Genomic DNA, 24,151 nt, shown 5'->3' with positions numbered 1-24,151 from the left:
TAGCCATCTAAGAACACAGCAGCATGGGCCAGACTACTAACTAGTTGTGCGTCTCTCCTGCCTCAAGCTGTAGCCATAAAGCAAAACCCCAAATCTGTCCTTCTCTAGGTATAAAACTCACCAGGGAGTAAACTAGAAAATACTCATGCAGGGTCTAGATGTACTTATATGACAACTTTCTAGTAAGACTGGAGTTTAATAGCAATCCTATATAATAAAAGGCTAATATGCAAATTGTCCCCTCGACCAGGAGTTCCACCGGGGGCGGGCTGGCCCACCAACCTCCCACATCCCCTCCCCCCTGCCAGCCTAGCCCGATGGGGCCCAATTAGGGTGGGCTGGCCGGACCCCACCCATGCACGAATTTGTGCACCGGGCCTCTAGTTTATTACAAACAAAGCTCTTGGTCTGAGATTCAATTCTGTAACTAAAATCTTATAGCATTATAAAATGTAATTATTATTCATCTTCTGAAAATCATCCAAATAATTTGATACTTTCAGTATCTAGAGGACCTAGTACAGTGGAATTAGCTATATGTTGAAACTCAACTCTATCAGTTACTAGCTATGATCTTAGGAAAGTCATTTCACCTCTCTGACTCAGTTTTCTCATCTGTAAATTGGAAATAATACCTTTCCTCAAAGTATTTTTCATTAGGATTACATAAAATATTGTATGGAAAATGCATAGTGCAGTGCATTAGTAAATGCTCGGTACTAGTGTTCTAAGAGTGAGCTACAAACTCTAGATTACTCAAACACTCATCAATCAACTTCTTTTTTTTTTTATCCTCACCCAAGGATATATTTATTGATTTTCAAGAGAGAGGAAGAGAGGAAGGGAGGGGGGAAAAGGGAGAGTAGAGACAGAGAGACAGCAAAACATTGATGTGGGAGAGAAACATTGATCAGTTGCCTCCTTCAAGCACCTGACCGGGATTGAACTTAAAACCTAGGTATGTTCCCTAACAGGAATTGAATCCACAACTTTTTGGTGTACAGGATAATGCTCCAACCAACTGAGCCACCCAGCCAGGGCAGGTCCTTTTTTTAAATTGCTTAAGAGGCCCTACTAGGTTTGGCTCAGTAGATAGAGTGTCGGTCAGCGTGTGGACTGAAGGGCTCTGGATTTGATTCTGATCAAGGACATGTACCTCCATGTACCTCAGTTGCAGGCTCCTCCCCAGCTTGGTCCTGGTCAGGGTGCTACAGGAGGCAAACAATCTATGTGTTTTTCTCACATCAGTATTTCTCTATATTTCCCTCTCTCTTTCACTCTCTGTAAAAATCAATGGAAAAATATCCTTGGGTGAGAATTTTTAAAACATATAAATAAATAAATAATTTTCTTAATAGATTTTACTCTTAGCACCATCACTAGAGGATAAAATAGATTAATATCCACTTTGCTTCTCAGGAAATTTCTGTTAAAGAAAGATTTGAATTTTTAACTCTGTATATAAACAAGTAAAAATGTACAGAAACATCTGCCTAAACTTTTCCCTAAAATAAATGCTCATACCTGCATATGAGGAGGAAAGGCTAGCTCCATGCCTGGAACCATGGTTGATGACTGCAAGCTAACAGGATTGATGGATGCTGTTGGAGGTATGTTAGGAACCAAAATTAAACTTCGAAATTCATTATGTCTTCTCTGTATATCCTTTAGTCTTTTTTGAAGCCTTGTATATTCTTCAAATGGGACATTTTGTCTTAAAGAGAAAAAAAAAGTATTCTTTAATACAGAAGTTTAAATGGGAAGAGAAAGATTTCTAAATTATAAGGTTTATCTGTATTTAATATATAGGGTGTCCCCCAAAAATGTATACACACTTTAACGCTGATAACTCTTAAATTTTCACTCCAAGGTTTAACTGATTTGTAATAATGGTTGAAGCTAGACTAATCCTAAAGTGCCACTAGACTTTTTTTTTAATGGGGATACATAAAAGATAAAGCTTACGGCACAAAACCGGAAACAGTCAATAAAATTGAGGGTGCACAAATAACGAATGAAATGATCTTGGTGTTTGCAATTCCATTGTTTCACGTTATCAGCAGTGCCTGGACCAGAACAGCCATCAGTTTGAAAACAGGCGTTGACAAAAAAAAATTTTCATTTCTATAGATTCTTTTAAATTTTGAAAATGAACTGTATGTTAAACACTCACTTCATAATAATTCAAAGTGTGTATAAATATTTTTGGGACACCCAGTATATAAAATTACGTCTATCAAGAAAGATAAACAGAAATATGAAAGGACGTATTATTGTTATGATAGCATTGCAGGCTATCAACTCATTTTAAAGTTTTATTTGCCAATTAATTAAAAATCTCTTGATACTTTTATTTTCATTTCTACTCCTCTCCCCAAGCCCATGAATCCTGAAACTAAAAGGAAACAACTTAAACCCAAAGGATGCATTATTTTACAGAAGGAATCAAACAGAAATACAAAATACACTAGCTTGAATCTTATGAAATTGCCATTTTTGAGGTGAACTATGGTCAAATATAGGGAATTTCATATTGTTCAACTGAATTTTTAAAAACATAGCTAGTGACATAAGTAAAGTCCCAACTTTAGGGGAAAATGACATGGATAAAAAATAACTTTTCAGGCCTTTGCAAATCTTTCTGGACATGAGTTTTCTGACCATCAGTCACATCAGTAGTCAAATAGAGTTTCAAAACTACTCCAAGTTCTAGATAACCTGTGCCACAGTTGCCCAATCCTGAATTGATCAAATTTCCAAGTTAATGGTTATGAGAGGTAGTAAGTTGAATTTTGTTTTAGAATAAATTTGGTGGCATCTTACTTTGGAACAGAGTATTATAAAGTTGGGATTCATTCTAGTCTAGAAACCTCTTGGTTGTTATAAAAAAACAACTGTTCACATTTTGGTAATTATACCCAGGAAGACCAGGACACATTATAAAACATCACTGCTTGATATTATAGGCAATTTCCATTATAGAAAAGTCTCGTACTGTCTGAAATCTGAAGGCTACCATTAATTAGCTGAATTTGCAGGGTTTTTTTTATTAACTTGAATCAAATGAGTCATACAATGCCTCTACCACTTAATATGGTAAATCTTCTCTGCTCAAAAATGTTAATGTGCAAATGACTAGCTGTGCTTCGATGTAAATGAAAAACCACAAGTTATAGCCCAATAATAGTTTACCACACCAAACAACAACTGATCTTTGATTTAAATTGTGGCCACAATTTTATACTATGCAATCACTACCATTGTCTTGTCACAACATCAAGAACTCACACCACCCTGGCTGCCAAAGCCAGTGACTGGCCTTTCCTACCAGTCCCAACCATAACACTAACACTGGCATGTGTTAGATACCTTTTGGTTTGAAGGAACATTTAGTCCTGGGGGTGTGGGGGGTGTTTATAGTAAATTAGGAGTATAATGAATAGTTTTAGAATTCTTTTAAATGTATATTTTAAAAGAAAATAAAGTGCGTTATGCCAGAAATCAAGTTCTATAATATCAAAATAACCACATGGGGTATATATCCATACATACAAACATATTACCTATTTAACACCTGATTTTCTGTTTCCAATTCTTCTCTCTTTGCCTCCAAGACTTCTACTTTCTCATGTAGTCTCTTCAATTTGTTTTCATGAAGAGATTTTCTCTATAAAGAAACAAGATGAGCAAGTGTGTAAATACATGGTTTCTTTCCTATTTGAACAAAACTATGTAATAGTGAATATTTTACTCCCCAAAACAATTTTATTTAGAGATGAGTATTTTTAGTCACTACTAGGAACCAAGATTAGTGAACATGAGTCTTACTGAAAATTGCAATGATAATAAACCACAGATCTATCTCATATTCTCAGTGTGACAAATAGAACTATTATGAATGCCAAACAAGAAAACTGGTTTCAATAATTAAATTGCTGCAAATAAAAAAAAAAAAATCTAAAAACGAAAAAGTCAAATTTTACTAACAAATTTGCCTGGTACCTGATAAGGAATCATAAGCTCTTGGTTTTTAGAAAAGATATCATGTATTTTTAAAAAAAACCAAAATTTAAAGTTAAAAGAATGTTTGTAATTCATAAAATGCTACCAAAACGATAAATTAAAGGGTCAGAAAGCTAACATAGATTATGAGTGCATTTCAGTATAAAAACATGTCTTTCTAAATACTAAAAAATAAAAGACTTTACAAAGAGAAATTTTTCTAATAATATGGAAAAATCCATATATAATGCAAAAGTAGTATATGAAAACAAGTACAATTTTTTTTCAGTTTTATAAAACAGGTTTTTTGGGGGGTGTGTGTGTGTGTGTGTGTGTGTTTTTGTTTTTTTTTCAGGAAAACACTTATAAATGCTCCATACTCTTTAGCAGTTACAGACTGTTTAGGTGTTTGTTTTCTTACCTTTTTTCCCCCAGTATAACAGGCTTCCAGAAAAATGCATAGAACATAAATTGTAAGGCAAAATGTCAAACCGCAAAGCAAATGCTGGTGTTATTACCTCACAAGTTAACAGCACCGCTAAACCAGAAGTGCCCCTCCCTTCCTCCTGTCAATCTCTATCCACTCTGTCCTCTGAAAAGGTAACCCACTAATTCACTTCCAAAGCTGTAGTTAAGGTTTTGCCTATTTTTGAACCTCACATGAATGGAATCATAGTGTCCATTCTCTTACAAATGGCTTTTTTCTTTCACTCGATATTGTGGAAATTATTCATGCAATTGCTTATAGGTACAGTTCATTGCTGCATCCTGTATTCTACTAATGAATATTACATAGTTTATTATATCTACCCAGTCCACTGTTAAGGGTCACCTTGGCTATGTCCAGTTGGGAACTGACTGCTATGGGTATTCTGCCTCATGTTTCCCATTGCCTCCCATCCTCCAGCACCCACAATACTAGCCTGTGCCTCCTTCCCTCTACGCTGGCAGAGGAACCACTCTTTTGTCCTGAACCACAATGTCTATCCATTCACCTGCCCAGGTCAAAGAAAGGAATCACACAGTATATGCTCTTTTGTATCTGGATTTTTACTGTTGTTCAGCACTTTATATGATACGCAATGTATTACATGTCACAGTCCTTTTTCATTGTTATGTTGTCATCCATTTCACAAAGATACCACATTTTTATACATTCTCCTTCTGATGAAAAATTGGATGTTCCCATTTTGAGACTGCTATGAATAAAGTTTTTCTGAACATGTTTTTGGTGGACATATGTACTCATTTCTCTTGAGAATATACCTAGGAGTGAGTCATAGAGTATACATGTTTGAACTTTAGTAAATACTGCCAGTTTTCTTGAATGGTTCTACTAATTACATGCCCACCAGCAATACATGAGAGTTCGCACTGCTCTGCATCCTTGTCAACACTTGGTGTGGTCAGTCTTTTAAATTTTAGCTCTTTTGGTAGAGTAGAAGAGTATGTCAATGTAGTTTCAGTTGCATTTTCCTGACATCTAATCAGGGTGATTATGCATATTGGCCATCTGGATACCACTTTTTGTGAAGTGCCTCTCTCAGTCTTTTGCCTGTTTAAAAAAATTTTTTTTGCATAATCTGTTTATTGGATTTGTTGGGAGTTCTTTATATATTCAGAATATGAATCCTTTGTCAGATATACAGGGTGGGGCAAAGGAGGTTTACAGTTGTATGTGAAACAGTTTGTTCTTGTATTATTATTTATTAATAGAGGCCGGGTGCACAAAATTCGTGCACAGGTAGTGTCTCCATGCCTGGTCAGCGATCAGGGCCAACCGGGCCCTTCTGGCTGCCAGCTGGGGCCTTCCTTCGTTCCGTGCCACCCCCTGGTGGTCAGCACACATCATAGTGAGCGATCTAACTTCCCAGTCTCCCAGTCGAACTCCTGAGGGGACACTTTGCATTATAGCCATATATATATATATATATAGATATATAGATTAATTACTGTATTACTTTCCATATAAACAACTGTAAGTCTACTTTTGCCCCACACTGTATTTGTCTGGAGGTGTATACTGTATTTGTGTTTCCTGTCTTCATTGCTGAGACAGACATAAAAGCCAACCCAAGAGGTTAAATGAGCACTTTGCTGACAGGCAGAATGCTCAGTCCCTAGTATTTGGGATCTGGAATCTACTCGGCTTGTTTAGGTGAAACATTAAAAAAAATTGTGTTCCTCCAGTAACTGAATTTACAAAACAGAGTGGACAATTACCACCTTAATGTGTAGAAATAAACAGGGTATAAAAAGAAAGTGGGGGGAGTTTAACCAAAAATTCTACCTCAAAAGTCATGATGGCATTACTTCTTGACGAACAACCTTAACTTACTCAGCTTTCATATACTAAAAACTTGTGGGGGGGGGGGGGGGAATAAAAGTTTAGGAGTTTGGAAAAGGTCCAAGGAGGCCTATAAAATCAAAGCAATTTGTGATAAAAGAGAATAATTACTAAGTTTCAACCTCTGAGTTTTCAAAGGTTTGCCATAGGGCCAAATTACAATGGTAAGTTCTTCGGTAAGATGCACATTTACCAAGTTGAACATTTATAGCCACTGCCATTTGAAGTATTGACCCTCCATTCATTTGAAACTTGCCTAATACTATATGACCTCTTGTATTTGTCTTGTACTGTTTTTAACTCTTGAAATACTGAACTTTTTAACACTGTATGTCTTATTCCCTCCAACTAAGACTGTAAACTCTTAGAGAGAAATGCCTGTATTATGCCCCTTACTCCCATTCCTTACCAAGAGGGTCAACCTTGAACTCTTGCATTTATTTGGAATGCCCTTGGGATATGCATTCTGAAAATGGACACAACATGTTTTTAGTGAAAATCTAATGGCCAAGAGCCCAGCCAGTGTAAACACATTCTTTATACGTCTTCACTTTAATGATAAAAGATTGCTTAGATTTAGAGAAGAAAAAGAGTGGATTTATTTTACAGTGTGTTGAAGTATTGGAAATGAAACCACTGAGAGTTCCTTGGATTTTATGCGGTATCATGGTGCAAAGCCCAGGCCTCCCTGTTATCCTCAAAGCTGAACAACAAATTCCAGGTAATACAGTTCCCCTACCCCCAACCCCACCACATAGGCATGTGAAGCTGACAGTAGTTTTGCATCAGGGTCCGCACCACCAGGCTATAAACCAAATGCAAACTCCGGGCTTTTCAGCAGACAGGCCCACAATGAGAGGAGTAGAGCCACATGCAGAAGAGCAACCCCAGAAAGCAGTCAGACACCGCTTTTCCAGCGTCCCGCTTTTGAAGATAAACCGAAGTAACAGAAGTGCATTTGTACATGGACGGAACTGTAAGCCGGAGAGACGGACGGGCACATATGGACTGGGGACATTCAGAGCAAGAGAGTGAGGGCACAAACCACATAGGATGATGAGAGTCCACCTGCGGCCAGGGTGTTGTGTGCTAGTGAGTATGTGGGCGTGTGAAATCTGCTCCAGAACCATTGGCCATGCAGTCTGGCCTGGCATGGCTTTCAAGTTGAAGAGAAGCAGGTGGCTTTTTTCCGAACTGTGAATGAGGAGTGAAGCCCAGACCTAGAGAAGACCATGTTCCCTGGCAGGAACTCGTAATCTACGCCCAGGCTTGGACAGCATGAAACTCACTATCCAGCCTCCCGCCCCAAGCTTCGAACTGAGCTAGAAGCCCGCAGTGGAGACAGCCTCGATGGCCAGCAAACAGCGCCCTCGGGAAGCCGCATCCCCCAGCTAGAGCTGTGGCTCCAAGCTCCTGCCACTCTCAAAAGTAGCCAGCACTACATTCCATTTAAAACTAACACCCAAGTGCGGTAGTATAATGGCAGGCGGCGAATAAACAACCGCAGCGGCTTCGCCCTGGCTGGCCCGCTTTGTCAGGAAGGACTTCGCAGCTGCCTTGAGCCCCTGGCCTCGTAGCCCTTGTGGCTTTGTCCAGAGCTGCCTTTCTCAGAACCCCGGAACCACGGTGCCAGAGGCCAAGGTGGGGCGTGGCCGCACAAGGAGCTCTTAGCTGTGGAACTCGGACTTTCCCTCACCTGCATTCGCTGCTGGGCTGTCCCTCGCTCACCTGCCTTTGCTGCCGGTGCGAAGATTTCCCAGCAGAGTGGCTCCTTCTGGGCAAGTGGCAGCAGCCATCGGTAACACTCACAGCCCTTGCCACCATGTGGGGAGTCCAGGCTGCCCTCTGGGCAAGTGGCAGCAGCCATCGGGAACACTCACAGCCCTTGCCACCATGTGGGGAGTCCAGGCTGCCCTCTGCCGGGCCTGCCTTCCCCGCACCCATCCCCGCGGCTGCTTGCCCAGGAAGAGCGTTCACAGCTGCCACTGCTGCCATGTGGGGAGTACAGGCTGCCCTCCACCAGGTCCACCTCCCCCAGACCGGTCCCGCTGCCGCTTGCCCAGGGCCAGCCCTGAGCAAGCGGAAGCCGCCATTGCGTCCCGAACACTGCAAGTTCCTGCTCACCCGTGCCGGGTGTTACTGTGATGGCGTGCTGACCGATTTGCATATTACCCTTTTATTACTATAAATTCTATTATTTCCCATACAAACAACTGTAAACCTCCTTTTGCCCACCCTGTATATACTACAGACGAACATTCTCCCAGTCTGTGATAATATTTTCTTTCTCTTAAGGGTGTCATTTTATATTTTTTAAAAGTTATTGATTTTAATAAAGTCCAAATTATCAACCATTTCTTTTATGGTTAGTGCTTTTTATGTCCTGTTTACGAAATCTATACTTCTACCAAGATCTTAAGATCCTCTCCCTGTTTTCTTTTAGCTGCTTAATTTTTTTAACTTTTGACATTTGTGTGTGCGATTCATTTTTAATCTAACATGGTTGGTTACTAATAACCAACCATCTCACCACATTTTTTAAAAAGTACCATCCTTTCCTATTGAAATACAGTGATACTTTGTGGTAAACCAGGTGTTCATATTCTTTTTTTTAAATTTTATTTTATTCTTTAAAGTATTACAAATAGTAGTACATATATCTCCTTTTTTTTCCCCATTGACCTTCCCCCAGCCTCCCCTACCTTCAGGTACATGCCCTCATCCCACCATCCCAGTGTCTTGTGTCCATTGGTTGTGCTTATATGCATGCATACAAGTCCTTTGGTTGATCTCTTTCCCCCCTTCCCCAACACTCCCCAGCCTTCCCGCTGTAATTTGACAGTCTGTTCGATGCTTTACTGCCTCTGTATCTATCTTTTTGTTCATCAGGTTATAATGTTCTTTATTTTCCATAAATGAGTGAGACATTTGGTATTTTTCTTTCATTGCCTGCCTTATTTCACTTAGCATAATGCTCTCCAGGTCCATCCATGCTGCTGCAAATGGTAAGCATTCCTTCTTTTTTATAGCAGTGTAGTATTCCATTGTGTAGATGTAACATAGTCTTCTAATCCATTCATCTGCTGATGGGCACTTAGGCTGTTTCCAAATCTTAGCTATGGTGAATTGTGCTGCTATGAACATAGGGGTGCATATATCCTTTCTGATTCGTGTTTCTAGTTTCTTGGGATATATTCCTAGAAGTAGGATCACTGGGTCAAATGGGAGTTCCATTTTTAGTTTTTTGAGGAAACTCCATATTGTTCTCCATAGTGGCTGCACCAGTCCGCATTTACACCAGCAGTGCATGAGGATTCCTTTTTCTCCACATCCACGCCAGCACTTGTCCGTTGTTGATTTGTTGATGATAGCCATTCTGACAGGTGTGAGATGGTATCGCATTGTCGTTTTGATTTGCATCTCTCGGATAATTAGTGACTTTGAGCATGTTTTCATATGTCTCTTGGCCTTCCTTCTGTGTTCTTTCAAAAAGTATCTATTCAGGTCCATTGCCCATTTTTTTGGATTGTTTATCTTCTTTTATTAAGTTGTATGAGTTCCCTGCTAATGTTGGAGATTAAAACTTTATCGATGATAACACTGGCAAATATACTCTCCCATACAGTGGGCTTACTTGTTGTTTTGTTGATGGTTTCTTTTGCTGTGCAAAAGCTTTTTATTTTGCTGTAGTCCCATTTGTTTATTTTCTCCTTAGTCTCCATTGCCCTAGGAGCAGTATGAGTGAAGATGCTTCAGCATATGTCTGAGATTTTGCTGCATGTGGATTCCTCTAGTATTTTTATAGTTTCCTGTCTTATGTTTAAGTCCTTTATCCATTTTGAGTTTATTTTTCTGTATGGTGTAAGTTGGTGGTCTAGTTTCATTTTTTTGCATGTATCTGTCCAATTTTCCCAGCACCATTTATTAAAGAGACTGTCTTGACTCCATTGTATGTTCATGCCTCTTTTGTCAAATATTAATTGAGCATAGTGGTTTGGGTCAATTTCTGGGTTCTCTATTCTATTCCATTGGTCTATATGTCTGTTCTTGTGCCAGTACCAGGCTGTTTTGAGAACAGTGGCTTTGTAATACAGCTTGTTATCTGGTATTGAGATCCCTCCTAATTTGTTCTTCTTTCTCAGGATTGCTGCAGCTACTCGGGGTCTCTTTTTTATCCCGGATGAATTTTGGGAGAGTTCTTTCTAGATCTGTAAAATATGCCGTTGGTATTTTAATGGGGAGTGCATTGAATCTATAGATTGCTTTGGGTAGTATGGACATTTTAATGATGTTGATTCTACCAATCCATGAACATGGTATGTTCTTCCATCTGTTTATGTTTTCCTCTATCTCTTTTTTCAGTGTCCTGTAGTTTTTGCATATAGGTCTTTTACCTCCTTAGTTAAGTTTATTTCTAGGTATTTTAACTTTTTTGGTGCGATGGTAAATGGGAGTGCTTTTTTAGTCTCTCTTTCTGTAAAGTCACTATTGGTGTATATAAATGCCATAGATGTCTTGGCCTTAATTTTGTATACTGTTACATTGCTGAATTCATTTATTAAGTCAAATAATTTTTTGATGGAGTCTCTAGGGTTTTTTATGTACAATATCATGTAATCTACAAATAAGGACAGTTTTACTTCTTTTCCAATTGGGATGCCTTTTATTTCTTCTTGTCTAATTGCAATGGCTAATACTTTCAGTACTATATTGAACAGGAGTGGTGAGAGTAGGCATCCCTGTCTTGTTCCTGTTCTTAGGGGAAATGGTTTTAGTTTTTGCCCATTGAGTATGATGTTGGCTGTGGGTTTGTCATTTATGGCTTTTATTATGTTGACATATGATCCTTCTATTCCCACCTTGCTGAGAGTTTTTATCAAGAAAGGGTGTTGGATTTTGTCAAATGCTTTTTCTGCATCAATTGATATGACTATGTGATTATTCTCTCTCAATTTGTTTATGTGCTGTATCACGTTTATTGATTTGCGGATATTGTACCATCCTTGCATCCCCGGGATAAATCCTACTTGGTCACGGTGCATGATCTTTCTGATGTACTGCTGGATCTGATTTGCTAGAATTTTGTTGAGGATTTTGGCATCTGTGTTCATGAGGGATACTGGCCTATAATTCTCTTTCATTGTGTTGTCTTTATCTGGTTTTGGTATTAGGGTGATGCTGGCTTCATAGAATGAGCTTAGAAGTGTTCCTTCCTCTTGAATTTTTTGGAATAGACTGAGGAGGATAGGTTTTAGTTCTTCCTTGAATATTTGGTAAAACTCCCACGTGAAGCCATCTGGCCCTGGGCTTTTGTTTGTTGCAAGCTTTTTGATGACTGCTTCAATTTCTTCCATAGTTATTGGCCTATTGAGATTTTGATTCTTCCTGATTGAGTTTCGGAAGGTTATATTTTTCTAGGAATATGTCCATTTCCTCCAGGTTGTCTAGTTTGTTGGAAGAGAGGTGTTAATATTTTTTTAACAATCCTTTGAATTTCTGTGGCTTTGTTATTTTTCCTCTTTCATTTCTGATTTTGTTTGTTTGGGTCCTCTCTCTTTGCTTCTTATTGAGCCTGGCTAGAGGTTCATCAATCTTGTTTATCCATTCAAAGAACCAGATCTTGGTTTTGTTGATCTTTTGTATTGTGTTTTTTTTTTGGTCACTATGTCGTTTATCTCTGCTCTGATCTTTATTATTTCCTTCCTTCTGCTTTCACTGGGCTTTTCTTGTTGCTCTCTTTCTAACTCTTTGAGTTGTAGGGTTAGGTAATTTATTACCCTTATTTTTTGTTTTTTTTGCGGTAGGCTTGTAGAGCTATGAACTTCCCTCTCAAGACTACTTTCGCTATGTCCCATAGATTTTGGATTGTTGTGTTTTCATTTTCGTTTATTGCCATGATGTTTTTTATTTCCTCTTTGATCTCTCTGGTAACCCAGTCGTTGTTTAACAGCATGCTATTTAGCCTACAGGTGTTTGATTTTTTTGGAATGTTTTTATTGTAGTTGATTTCCAGTTTTATGCCATTGTGATCTGAGAAGATGCTTGGTATGATTTCTATCTTCTTGAATTTGAAGAGACTTTGCCTATGACCCAACATATGGTCTATCTTTGAAAATGACACATGTGCACTTGAGAAGAATGTATATTCTGTGGCTCTGGGGTTAAATGTTCTGAAGATGTCAATTAATTACATCTGATCTAGTGAGTCATTTAGGATTGATTTTTTTTGCTGATTTTTTGTTTAGAGGATTTCTCCAATGGTGATAGTGGGGTATTAAAGTCCCCTACTATGATTATATTGCTGTCAATGTATCCCTTAATATCCTCTAGAAGTTTTTAAATGTATTTGGGTGCTCCTGTATTGGGTGCGTATATGTTTACCAGAGTTATTTCTTCTTGTTGGATTGTTCCCTTTAGTATTATGAAGTGGCCTTCCTTATCTCTTTTTATGTCCTTCACTTTGAGATCTAATTTTTCAGATATAAGTATTGTTACTCCAGCTTTTTTTTCATTTCCATTTGCCTGAAAAACCTTTTTCCATCCCTTCTCCATCAGTCTGTGTGCGTCTTTTTTTCTGAGGTGGGTTTCCTGTAGAGAGCAGATATATGGGTCATGTTTTCTTTTCTTTTTTTAAAATTACACTTTTTCTTTTAAAATATATTTTATTGATATTTTACAGAGAGGGATAGAGAGCTAGAAACATTGATGAGAGAGAAATATCAATCAGCTGCCTCCTGCACACCTCCCACTGGGGATGTGCCCGCAACCAAGGTACATGCCCTTGACCAGAATCGAACACGGGACCCTTCAGTCCGCAGGCCGACGCTCTACCAACTGAGCCAAACCGATTTCGGCTGGGTCATGTTTTCTTATCCACTTAGTTACCCTATGTCTTTTGATTGGGGCATTTAATCCATTTACATTTAAAGTTACTATTGAAGCGGGAAGGCAAAGGAGGCTTCGGGGGTGGGGGCTGTAAGAGATCAATCAAAGGACTTGTATGCATGTATATAAGCACAACCAATGGATAAAATACACTGGGGCGGGGGGACAGGTAAAGGCATGTACTGGGGCGAAGGGGAGGCCGGGGGGAGGTCAATGGGGAAAAAAAAAAGGAGACATATGTACTACTATTTATAATACTTCAAACAATTAAAAAATAAATAAATAAATAAATAAATAATCACATGACTTTTTGGAAGAAAAAATAAATAAAGTTATTGATAGGTACTTGTTTGTTGCCATTTTTATTCTTTACACCTGTGTTCCTTCTTAGCTTCCTATTTCTTCTTTTTACAGAAGACACTTTAGCATTTCTTGCATTGCTGGTTTGGTGGTAATAAATTCCCTTAGTCCTTTTTTGCCTGTGAAGCTCCTGATTTCACCCTCAATTTTAATTGAGAGCCTTGCTGGGTACAGTATTCATGCATTCAGACCCTTGCTTTGCATGACTTTGTATAGTTCATTCCATTCCCTTCTGGCCTGATGTGTTTCTGTTGAGAAATTGGTCGCTAGTCTGATGGCGGATCCTTTGTAGGTAACTTTCTGTCTCTCTCTGGCCACTTTTAAGATTCTCACTTTGTCGTTGGTGTTTGCCAATTTAATTTTGTGTCTTGTCATTGGTCTTTTGGGGTTCATTTTGTTTGGGACTCTGTGAGCTTCTTGGACCTGTGTGAGTTTTTCTTCCCTATATCAGGGAAGTTTTCTGTCATTATTTCTTCAAACAGGTTTTCTATTCCTTGCTCAGTTTCCTCTCCTTCTGGCACCCCTATTATGCAGATGTTGTTTTGTTTCATTTTGTCCCAAAGTAACCTTAGGCTCTCCTCCTGTTTTTTAATTTTTTTTTCCTTGATGCTGCTCTGCTTGGGTATTTTTTCCTACTTTGTCTTGTAGCTCACTGATGCGGTCCTCTGCTTCTTCTAGTCTACTGTTAATGCTTTCTATTGAGTTCTTTATAGCAGTGATGTCATTTTTCATTTATTCTTGGTTCTTCTTCATTTCCTCTTGGTTCTTACACATATTGTTGAATTTGTCTTCCATTCTTTTCAACCACCTTATGACCATTTCTCCGAAATCTTTCTCTGACAGGTTGTTTGCCTCGTTTACTTCTTTTTCTGGTGACGCCTCCTTTTCTTTCATATGTGGGCTGTTTCTTTGTCTTCTCCGTGTATCTGGTTATGTAGTTCTCTCTCCTTTCCTTAGGCATAATCTGACCTTTCCTTGAGAAGGTGCAGAGCTCCTCCGAGTCAGCGTATTCACGCTGAGATCCAGTGTTCTGGGGTTCGCTGTTGGTCCCTGGGTGTCTGTCCGTAGAGTCACAGAATGTATAGTCTTCTGATAATAGCCACTCTCCCCTTCAAGATGGTGCCATCTCCACGGTAGAGCCTGTCGCTGTGGAGAGATTTCAGCAGCAGAAGAGGCTTCCCGGTCAGCAGAGCCCGGTCCAGCAGTCCCCACAGTCCCTTGGAGTATAGCTGACCCTCACACACAAATATACAATCCCCGTACGTCCACACACTCTCCTTTCATCCTCTCACTCACACACTAAATTGCAATCTGCCTTCCCATCAGCAGCCATCTTCCCAATCCCTCAGGTGTTCATATTCTTGTGGGTCCGTTTCTGATCTCTCCTCTGTTCTGTTTGTCAATTTTTCTATCCTTATGCCAATACCATGCTGTTTTAATTCCTTCAAAATACTTATGGAAGTCACCCTTCATTTTCATTTCTGTACCCCAAGCCCAAATTCAGACACCTTATTTCATTTTAAGTTTAGTATAATAACTTCCTAACTGGCCTTCCTGTCTTCAAGCTTTCGTCTCTCTGGCACACTAGTTGTAAAACTTTGTGTGCACACAGATCACCAGGGAGTGATTAATAGTGTCCTTTAGGTATTGCATGTTACCTTATTTCTCCAATTAGATTATATAGTCATCAGGGCAGGAGTCAATCCTGGCATTTATTTTCCCCTCAGCATAACTCTAGGCTGCACAACTCAGTCAACAGACATTTTACAACTTCGAGCCTATGGAGCATTTTTTATAAGCCATCCATAACAATATCTAACCAAGAATTATTTCAGAGAGATATACCTTAGAATAAAAATAAGTTGTCACTTCAAGTGCTTCAAAATGAAAAGCACAACTCATTGTGTTCATACCAAGAGATATCTCCTCATAGTCGCACTTCAAGAATGTGTGGAGAAAAGGGAGAAACCAAGATGGCGGCATAGGTAAACACATAAACTGCTGCCTTGCACAACAATTTCAAAACTACAACTAAAAGACAAAACGTCTAACACCCAGAACCACGGGAAAGCTGGCTGAATGGAAGTTCTACAACTAGAAGGAAAGAGAAAAAAGCATTGAGACATGCACAAGCACTGAAAAGCTGAGGTACAGAGCCGCGCGAATCGGGCTGGCGGCGAGTATCTGGGTGCACTGCTCCATTCAACCTGAAGGGAGACAAGCTCCCAATTACTCTGAACTCCAGTTTCTGGGGAGACGCTGGGGACCCAAACTCCTACAGGGAGAAGCTGGACTGTCTACCATTGGATCGGAAAGGGAGGGTGACTTTCTTTTTTTTTTTTTTTTTTTAAATATATTTTATTGATTTTTTACAGAGAGGAAGGTAGAGGGATAGAGAGTTAGAAACATCGATGAGAGAGAGACATCGATCAGCTGCCTCCTGCACGCCCCCCACTGGGGATGTGCCCGCAACCCAGGTACATGCCCTTGACCGGAATCGAACCCGGGACCCTTCAGTCCGCAGGCCGATGCTCCATCCACTGAGCCAAACCGGTTAGGGCAGGAGGGTGACTTTCTTGCAGAGGTGCGCGCAGCAATCATTGTTTACTGCGCTGGGGTGCGAGACGCGGGGACTTGGAAACGCGGAAACGCAGAGACGGCTGACTGGCAGCTATCGCTGTTTGCCACACCCTAGCCTAGTGACTCCCTGAGACCCCGCCCCACACAATCTACAAACCCACCCAAGCTCTGTGCAGCGGCTTTTGCATATAAATGGCCTGCCCTATCGCAGCTTAACCAAACAAACTGCAGCTCTGGTCAGACAACTTCAAAACCTCCAAACCCCAAGCAAAGAGGAGAAAACTGTAGTTCTCGCTGTACCTCTTGCTAGGTGGCCTCAGACAGTAGCTGACCAGCACCCCATTCGAGATCCAGAAGCTAGTGTATCTAGTGGTCAGTGTGAGACGACAACAGATTTCAACTACTCACATCCATAAGTGACACATTCAAAAGGCAGACTCAGTGAGCACCAAAACCCCACTGAAGCAAATCCTGCACCATAAGCATGTCTCCAGCACAGCAGTTCTTCCATTATAGACACAGCGGGTCCTCACAGCCAATTGGCCTGGAGGTCAGTTCCTCCCAGTGACACCAACAACAATCAAGAATTAACTACAACAAGGCTGTACACACAGTCCACAAGGGGTGCACCAAGAGTGTCCACCTCAGGTAACTGGGAGGCCGACCCACTGGCCCCTATAGGACACCTAGCACACAAAGCCACCCTACCAACTCAGGGAAGCAGCGAAAATGCGTAGACAAAGAAACAGATCACAAACGAAAGAAATGGAGGAAAACAAATGACTGGATATAGAGTTCAAAACCATGGTTATAAGGTTTTTCAAGAATATCCTAGAAAAGGCCAATAAATTCAACGAGACCCTCGAGGATATGAAAAAGGACCAACTAATAATTAAACATACACTGACTGAAATAAAAAATATTATACAGAGACACAACAGCAGACTAGAGGAATGCAAGAATCAAGTCAAAGATTTGAAATACAAAGAAGCAAAAAATACTCAACCGGGAAAACAAAAAGAAAAAAGAATCCAAAAATTTGAAGATAGTGTAAGAAGCCTCTGGGACAACTTCAAGTGTACCAACATCAGAATTATGGGGGTGCCAGAAGAAGAGAGAGAACAAAATACTGAAAACCTATTTGAAGAAACAATGACTGAAAACTTCGCCCACCTGGTGAAAGAAATAGACTTACAAGTCCAGGAAGCGCAGAGAACCCCAAACAAAAGGAATCCAAAGAGGACCACACCAAGGCACATCATAATTAAAATGCCAAGGGCAAAAGACAAAGAGAGAATATTAAAAGCAGCAAGAGAAAAACAGTTAGTTACCTACAAGGGAGCACCCATATAATTGTCAGCTGATTTCTCAACAGAAACTATGCAGGCCAGACGGGAGTGGCAAGAAATATTCAAAGTGATGAATAGCAAGGACCTACAACCAAGATTACTCTACCCAGCAAAGCTATCATTCAGAATTGAAGGGCAGATAAACAGCTTCACAGATAAGAAAAAGCTAAAGGAGTTCATCACCACCAAACCAGTATTATATGAAATGCTGAAAGGTATTCTTTAAGAAGAGGAAGAAGAAAAAGGTAAAGATAAAAATTATGAAGAACAAACATATCTATCAACAAGTGAATCTAAAAATCAAGTGAATTAAAAATGAGGAACAGAATAAAAGGGTGAATATAATAGAATCAGGGGCACAGAATGCGAGTGGATTGATAATTCTTAGGGAGAAAGGAGTACGGGGCGTACAGGAAGAGACTGGACAAAAATCGTACACCTATGGATGAGGACAGTGGGAGCGAGGTAAGGGCAGAGGGTGAGGTGGGAACCGGGTGGAGGGGAGCTATGGGGGGAAAAAGGAGAAACAATTGTAATAATCTGAACAATAAAGATTTATTAAATTTAAAAAAAAAAGAATGTGTGGAGAAGCGATAAAGAAGAGCCTCCCAACTCAAGGTGCCTGGTCAAGCTTTTCCAAACAAATCACAGCAAATATTATTACCCAAAGACTTACCAGAAATGACACAAGCTTTGTGCTTAGGAGGTTGGAATCACAAATAAACAGTGAGCCATCTTATCCAGCCTGGGGGAAAATAAAGTGGCTATTCCCCAGCTGTAAGAACCTCTCACAGGAAAGTAACTCTAAAGGATTATGATTTCTGCACTGGAGTTAATATTTTGTGACTTGTTTTAGTCTTAATGCGTAAGAAACTTATGATTTGTGTCATTTAAAGCATCCAAAAAGTCTGTTGCACTCTTATGAATATTTACTTAATCTTATAGCCAAAAATTTTCATATAGAAGCAGTATAGGGTTTGAGTTAAATTATTTTTCTAGTGATTATTCTGCCATAGAAAATAATACTTATATGTATTATGGCTACCAAGAAGAGAAAATGAAAGCATTTGCAATAAAAGTGGGAAATTAAAAGAGTAACGGTGCAAAAAGAGCACAGGCTTAAGAATACGAAGATGTAGGTTTTAGTCATGGCAATGATTCTAGCAGTCAAGGATCTTGGTTACCTACCACTTCAGTTTCCTAATCTGTAAAAACTATCTCTGAGTGCTAAAGTCCTCCCAGCCCTAAAATTGTATCTACTTAAAAGTTGTCAGTCTCAGGGCAGTGTCCCACATGATGGAACAATTTTGGGTCATAATTATTCACTCAGTTGAGCTTAATAATTTCTATGACTTCAAACCATAATCCACACATTTTGAAAAGTGAAATGGATATTTATTATGTTCACACCCATTACTTGACAGGCATTACAGTAGAAAAATAATTCATCCAAGGTCACAATATCAATGAAAGGATTATTTTGCAGGCTTCTTAAATATCACCTCTTCATCTCTTTCTGGTATACCTGCGATTAGTTGATAATCTCTCTCACCACTGGATGTCACTTTTGCTCCAAAAGAAGTCAACCCAAACTAACCTCAACAATTAGAATCTGTTCTCTAAGATACTTTTCTCTAAAACCTCAACATAAAATTTCTCTGTGAAAGATCAAATCAATTCTTATAATTTCTAGTGATTTCCAGCTAACATCTGGCTTCAGAGGCTTCTAGGCTTCAAACAGTACAAGAAAGCATAAATACTTTCTAAGATTATCCCAAGCCATAATAAACTGCACTGAAACCCCAGCAATACCCATATGATGCACAGTACTTCCATGACCTGAAAGAAAAAAAAGTGATATACAAAGGGAAAAACAACAACACAAGTCTTTATATTTGAGTATAAAACAATGGAATTCCCATTTGTAAATGCTGTTTTTCTAATCTCAATATCACACTACTTTTAGTATTATGGGAAAAAAACAGCAATACTCAGAAACCACATAGAGAAGTAATAACTTTTAGACTTCTCATGTTATAACTATCAGAAGGCATTTGGCAGTTATAGTTAATACATAAATAGGTGACTAGGAACTGTGTCCTCGGGTTTCCCAATCAAAATATGTAAATAATATATAGTTCTCTTCTCTTATGCAAATGTGAACAGCTTACCTTTCAGATATTGACACTGGTGTGGCTATGCCTACAAGCACCTTGCTCTCATCTCAGACCTCCTTACCTCCCAAAGCAAATGCCATGACTAAGGGAACTTATCAAATGGAGATATGTCAAATCAACCCCAATCCCAACACACATGCATCAATTTTGTTAAAATAACTGCTAAATCACTGCCACAGTTAGTCGTGGTTACTAAAGGGGTCATGCTATACTTCTTGGGTTTGTTGAAGTAGAAAAAAAGTTGAAATCACTGTCTTAGGTGAATCATCTGACTGCATTATTTCCAGGATGCCCTGGACTATTTATAAGAAAATAAATGTATTATGTTCTGGGGAAAATAGACCTGCAAAAGGAAAGCTTAAAAGGAGGGTGGCTGTCGGAACTATCATGGATGTTTCAGAAGCCAAGGGGGGTTCTAGTTCCTCCTGTAGGACAAGGAGGTACTTGCTCCTATATTCCTGAGTTGGAAACAAAAAAGCATTTTAACCACAAAAGCAATATTATAATATTAGTTAAGCTGAAACATGGAGAATGAGTTAAATAAGACTTGTGTGGGCTGGTCTAGAAACTTGATTACTGAAAAACAGTCTGTGAAAAAAGGCATGTTGGCTCTGAAAAACTGACCTGTAACAAAATTTAGAAATAAATCTGTTGAGCCGTTTGGATTTTCCCAATTTATCTCTGGAAGGTTGAAAGTAAAATGTCATATTTAAGAACTAAGCCAGTAAAATCTCAGTTTTCATTGTACATTTTATTCTCCTAAAATAGTTAATTATGTTTTACTCTGTAGAAATCACTCTAATATGAATCACTTGCCTTTTTCTGGGCAATTGCAGCTCGCTGCAGTTTCTCTTTAGCTTGATTATACTTTTCTTCTCGGTCTGTGATACGTTCATGAAGCTTTTGCTTTTCTTCCAGCCACTGGATCTGTTTCTCTTCCAATGTCCTGTCAGAAGAATGTAGGCAAAACATGGACATTAACTTTTAGGATTAAACAGATATCATCCCAAGTAAAATCAAACTTACTACCTATGTGGCATTCAGAAGACTAATTTAGATATTTGAAGTTAAAAATATATTGGTTTACTCAATGAATAAAGACGTTTTTCTTTGAGTGTTTTCAGAATAGTATGGTCAGGGAGAAATCTAAAAGGCTTCTTCCATAAATGTCTTTTTTTTATTATCATTAAAAGAATTCAAAAGTCTATAAAATTCATTCTCTAGAAATAGAAAACGCATTATCTCAGACTACTGTATATTGTCAAAGGGTGTTTCTAACTAGTTCCCAAAACACATTCAACGTGGAATCATCATCGAAATAACTATATATAATATAGTAGGGGGAAAAAAGAAATAGTTGTACATAAAAAAAAAGCAAACTCTACTTTTCAACTTCTAGTTGTGCTTTTTCAGCTTGGCTTCTTAAATTTCGGCACTCCTGTTTTAACCTCTCCACCATTTCCTTCAGTATTTGGTTTGAATTCAGCAATTCATTCTCTGACTGTGTAAGTGAGGTCACTTGGATCTGCAAATTACCGATTTGCTTAAAAGAGAACAAGATAAATGTTAAGGCCACTAAACAAATTTAGTAGAGTATAAGAGCGGCAGAGGATACTAAACATCTTCCCTCACAAATACCCACCCAGTTGATGTGCCCTTGAGGACACCCTGAAATGAAATAAGCTTCAAGACATAGATTTTAAAAAGCCCTTAAAAAAATAAAGGAAATGTTTGCTAAATAGGATACCTGTTTCAGGTCAGAATTTTCATTTTTCTCTTTCTCTGCATTTTCAATATTCATAATTTGTTGTTGAAGTTTTAACCTGAAAATCAAGCCCAATAAAAGACATTATTAAGGATCCACAGTTCACATATTTCACTGAATTAGGTAATCATTTTACCGAGTTCCTTTATTAACAGTAGACATTGTGAAACCTGGTAGATAAATGATAAAGATTTTGACTTCAGGCAGCCAAGTTGTGTTCACATATAACTAAAATTTAACATAAATTTCTGCTTTGGCTATGAAAAAAATTATTGGCATAGAGAAGAGGAGAAATCAGGTCTGTCTAGGAAGATGAGAAAACTATGTGAAAATTAAAACCTGATGGGCAGATTTTAATGAACAAAGGGAACAGCCTGAGCTGTCTTTGGTGGAAGAGTGTACAATGTGTTGTTAAGCCACCAGAAAGCAGTCCAGTTTAGGAGAAGCCACTTTACAACCAGATAGTAACTGAAAATTTACAAAATGTCTTCAGCTGCACTGCTACTTCACTTTCACTCTGCTAGGTTAGGGAGCTCCTAAAGGTATTCTAATGACCACCATGTCATAATATAACAGGCATTTAATTAAGCTTGGCCAATTTTAATTGTAGTAATTTCTCACAATAAATCTATGAGCATAAGCAGAGTCACTTCTATTATTCCAATTTTACAGATAAAAAGATTGAAGTTTAATCAAGTTAGGCCAAATCACATAGCTACCAAGTCAAAGGACCCAGGTCTTCCAATATCCGAGTTAGTGTCCCCCCTCCCACTTCATTATGTGGCAATTTTACTGATTTAAAAGAAAACTGTCTAGTACAGGACAACATGCTGTATTCTATTAAATATAATGAGTTTTCATTCCTGAGATGAATAAACACACTATTTGTATCCTCCTCAAAAGGAATATGTTCTCAGAACATATCTGGTGACCAAATGACTAACCTCATGAGAAAGACTTTATGTTAATTAGGTTTGAAGGATAGACCCTCAACCTCTCCATTTTAAAAACACTTCAACCACTTATCTCAAATATAATTCATTTGGTACTTATTTCTAGTTTGGCATTATCAATATTTATCAATCCAATTAGAACTGCTGATTGGGAAGGGAACATTCTCAAAGGCCCAGGGCTGTGCTTTAAACACTGATAAAAATTCAATAAATGTTTGCTGATGGATTGAATGAACTAACCTATATCCTGGATTAGAAGTTTAAATGTGTAAAATGATTGGACAATATAACATGGAAGAAACCATTAGACCCACTGCTTTCTGAGTCTAATAACCAGATAGTAACTGAAAATTTACAAAATGTCTTCAGCTACACTGCTACTTCACTTTCACTATGAGATATTTACATACAAATGATGGAAACAATGGATCAAAAGCAAGCATGTCAAACATGCAGCCTGCTGGCTGTGAGTTTGACATACTTGATCTAAAGGAAAGGGGCCAGTCTTTCTCTTGCTTTGCTTCTTTGACAGTACTAGTCACACTATTTGGTAATATTAGCAAATTTATTACTCTCTCAAAGTTTTTATGCATTTCTCTCCTTAAAAGTTAATGTTATTAACTTTGTAGTTAGATTACGAGTTAAAGAAGGTTTCTTTCTACAAAACCATGAAGATGAAAATAAAGGAGAAAAAACTGTAGGTCCTAGCACAGGTCCAAAGTTAGAAAAGTTAGGCCCCAAATTATTTTAGCTCTGTAGAGATTTTGGATATACTTGAAAAATCAATAGAAATAAAACCCAGTTACACAACCATTTGTAGCCTAAATGCTTTCTAAATAAGTTATGCAGATATTAAGAGAAACAACTAAGCCCTACACCCAAAAATTGAAGCCAATTAAACCAATGCCAAAGAGCACTTGACTATTAAAGACACAAAAGGAGTAAGAACATCATCACTATGGTAAATATAAGAAACAATACACAAGTGGCCCCTAGACACCAGGAGCCATTGCTGGTCAAAGCCAAAACTTGGATCGCATCTCACAGGTGCAGGTCTTAAAATCCGAGCACCTGAGGCAGGGTTGCAACCCTTCACTCCTCCGGAGGAGCTGCAGCCCAGAAGGATGAGGAAGAGGAGGCCCAGAGTGAGCATATGGTCCAAGGTCTGAACCATTATGTCACACTGCCCCCTGCTGCCACCTACTAAGTGCCAAGATCTTTGAAAAAACTGGTGTTGAAGATATTCCAAGGAGCTTGTAAAATGTATGTTTAAAGAAAAATTAAGTAGAGGAAAACTGGACCTCAAGCAGCACAAATACGTGGACTCAGACAAACTCTGCACCTTCTCACGGAAAGGTCAGATTTCACCTAAGGGAAAGGAGAGAGAAAGCTACATAACCAGACACCCGGAGAAGAGAGATAATGGGGAGACAAAGAAACAGCCCACATATGAAAGAAAGGGAGGAATCACCAGAACAGGAAGTAAACGAAATGGAGGTAAGCCACATGTCAGAGAAAGAATTCAGAGAAATCGTCATAAGGTGGCTGAAAAAAATGGAAGACAAATTCAACAATATGTGTTAAAGAACTCAATAGAAAGCATCAACAGTAGACTAGAAGAAGCAGAAGACCACATCAGTGAGCTACAAGACAAGGTAGGAAAAAATACCCAAGCAGAGCAGCATCAAGGAAAAAAAAATTAAAAAACAGGAGGAGAGCCTAAGGTTACTTTG

General features: G+C 38.8%; 1 protein-coding gene across 5 annotated transcripts in view; it reads right to left on the bottom strand.

Moving 5' to 3' along the window:
- Nucleotides 1-24,151, bottom strand: part of CEP83 (centrosomal protein 83) — a gene marked incomplete at its 3' end in the record, with an annotated part of 146,748 nt that overhangs the window by 5,352 nt on the left and 117,245 nt on the right. For 4 of the 5 annotated variants that reach the window (XR_013960100.1, XM_080659724.1, XM_080659727.1 and 1 more), the window contains 5 exons: nt 21,448-21,523; nt 21,086-21,243; nt 20,517-20,646; nt 3,564-3,667; nt 1,525-1,714 (listed from right to left, as the gene is read on the bottom strand). Coding sequence is in view for 4 of the 5 variants with exons in the window: in XM_080659724.1 (XP_080515850.1) it covers nt 1,525-1,714; nt 3,564-3,667; nt 20,517-20,646; nt 21,086-21,243; nt 21,448-21,523 (658 nt within the window). Of the gene's footprint in view, nt 1-1,524; nt 1,715-3,563; nt 3,668-20,498; nt 20,647-21,085; nt 21,244-21,447; nt 21,524-24,151 lie in introns of those variants that run through there. The other variant, XM_080659726.1, reaches the window with a different exon arrangement.

The sequence above is a fragment of the Plecotus auritus genome, assembly GCF_963455305.1.
Source record: "Plecotus auritus genome assembly, chromosome: 3".
Taxonomy (NCBI): Eukaryota; Metazoa; Chordata; class Mammalia; order Chiroptera; family Vespertilionidae; genus Plecotus; species Plecotus auritus.
Note: the sequence above shows the minus strand (reverse complement) of the source record. Positions and strands in the feature narration are given on the sequence as shown.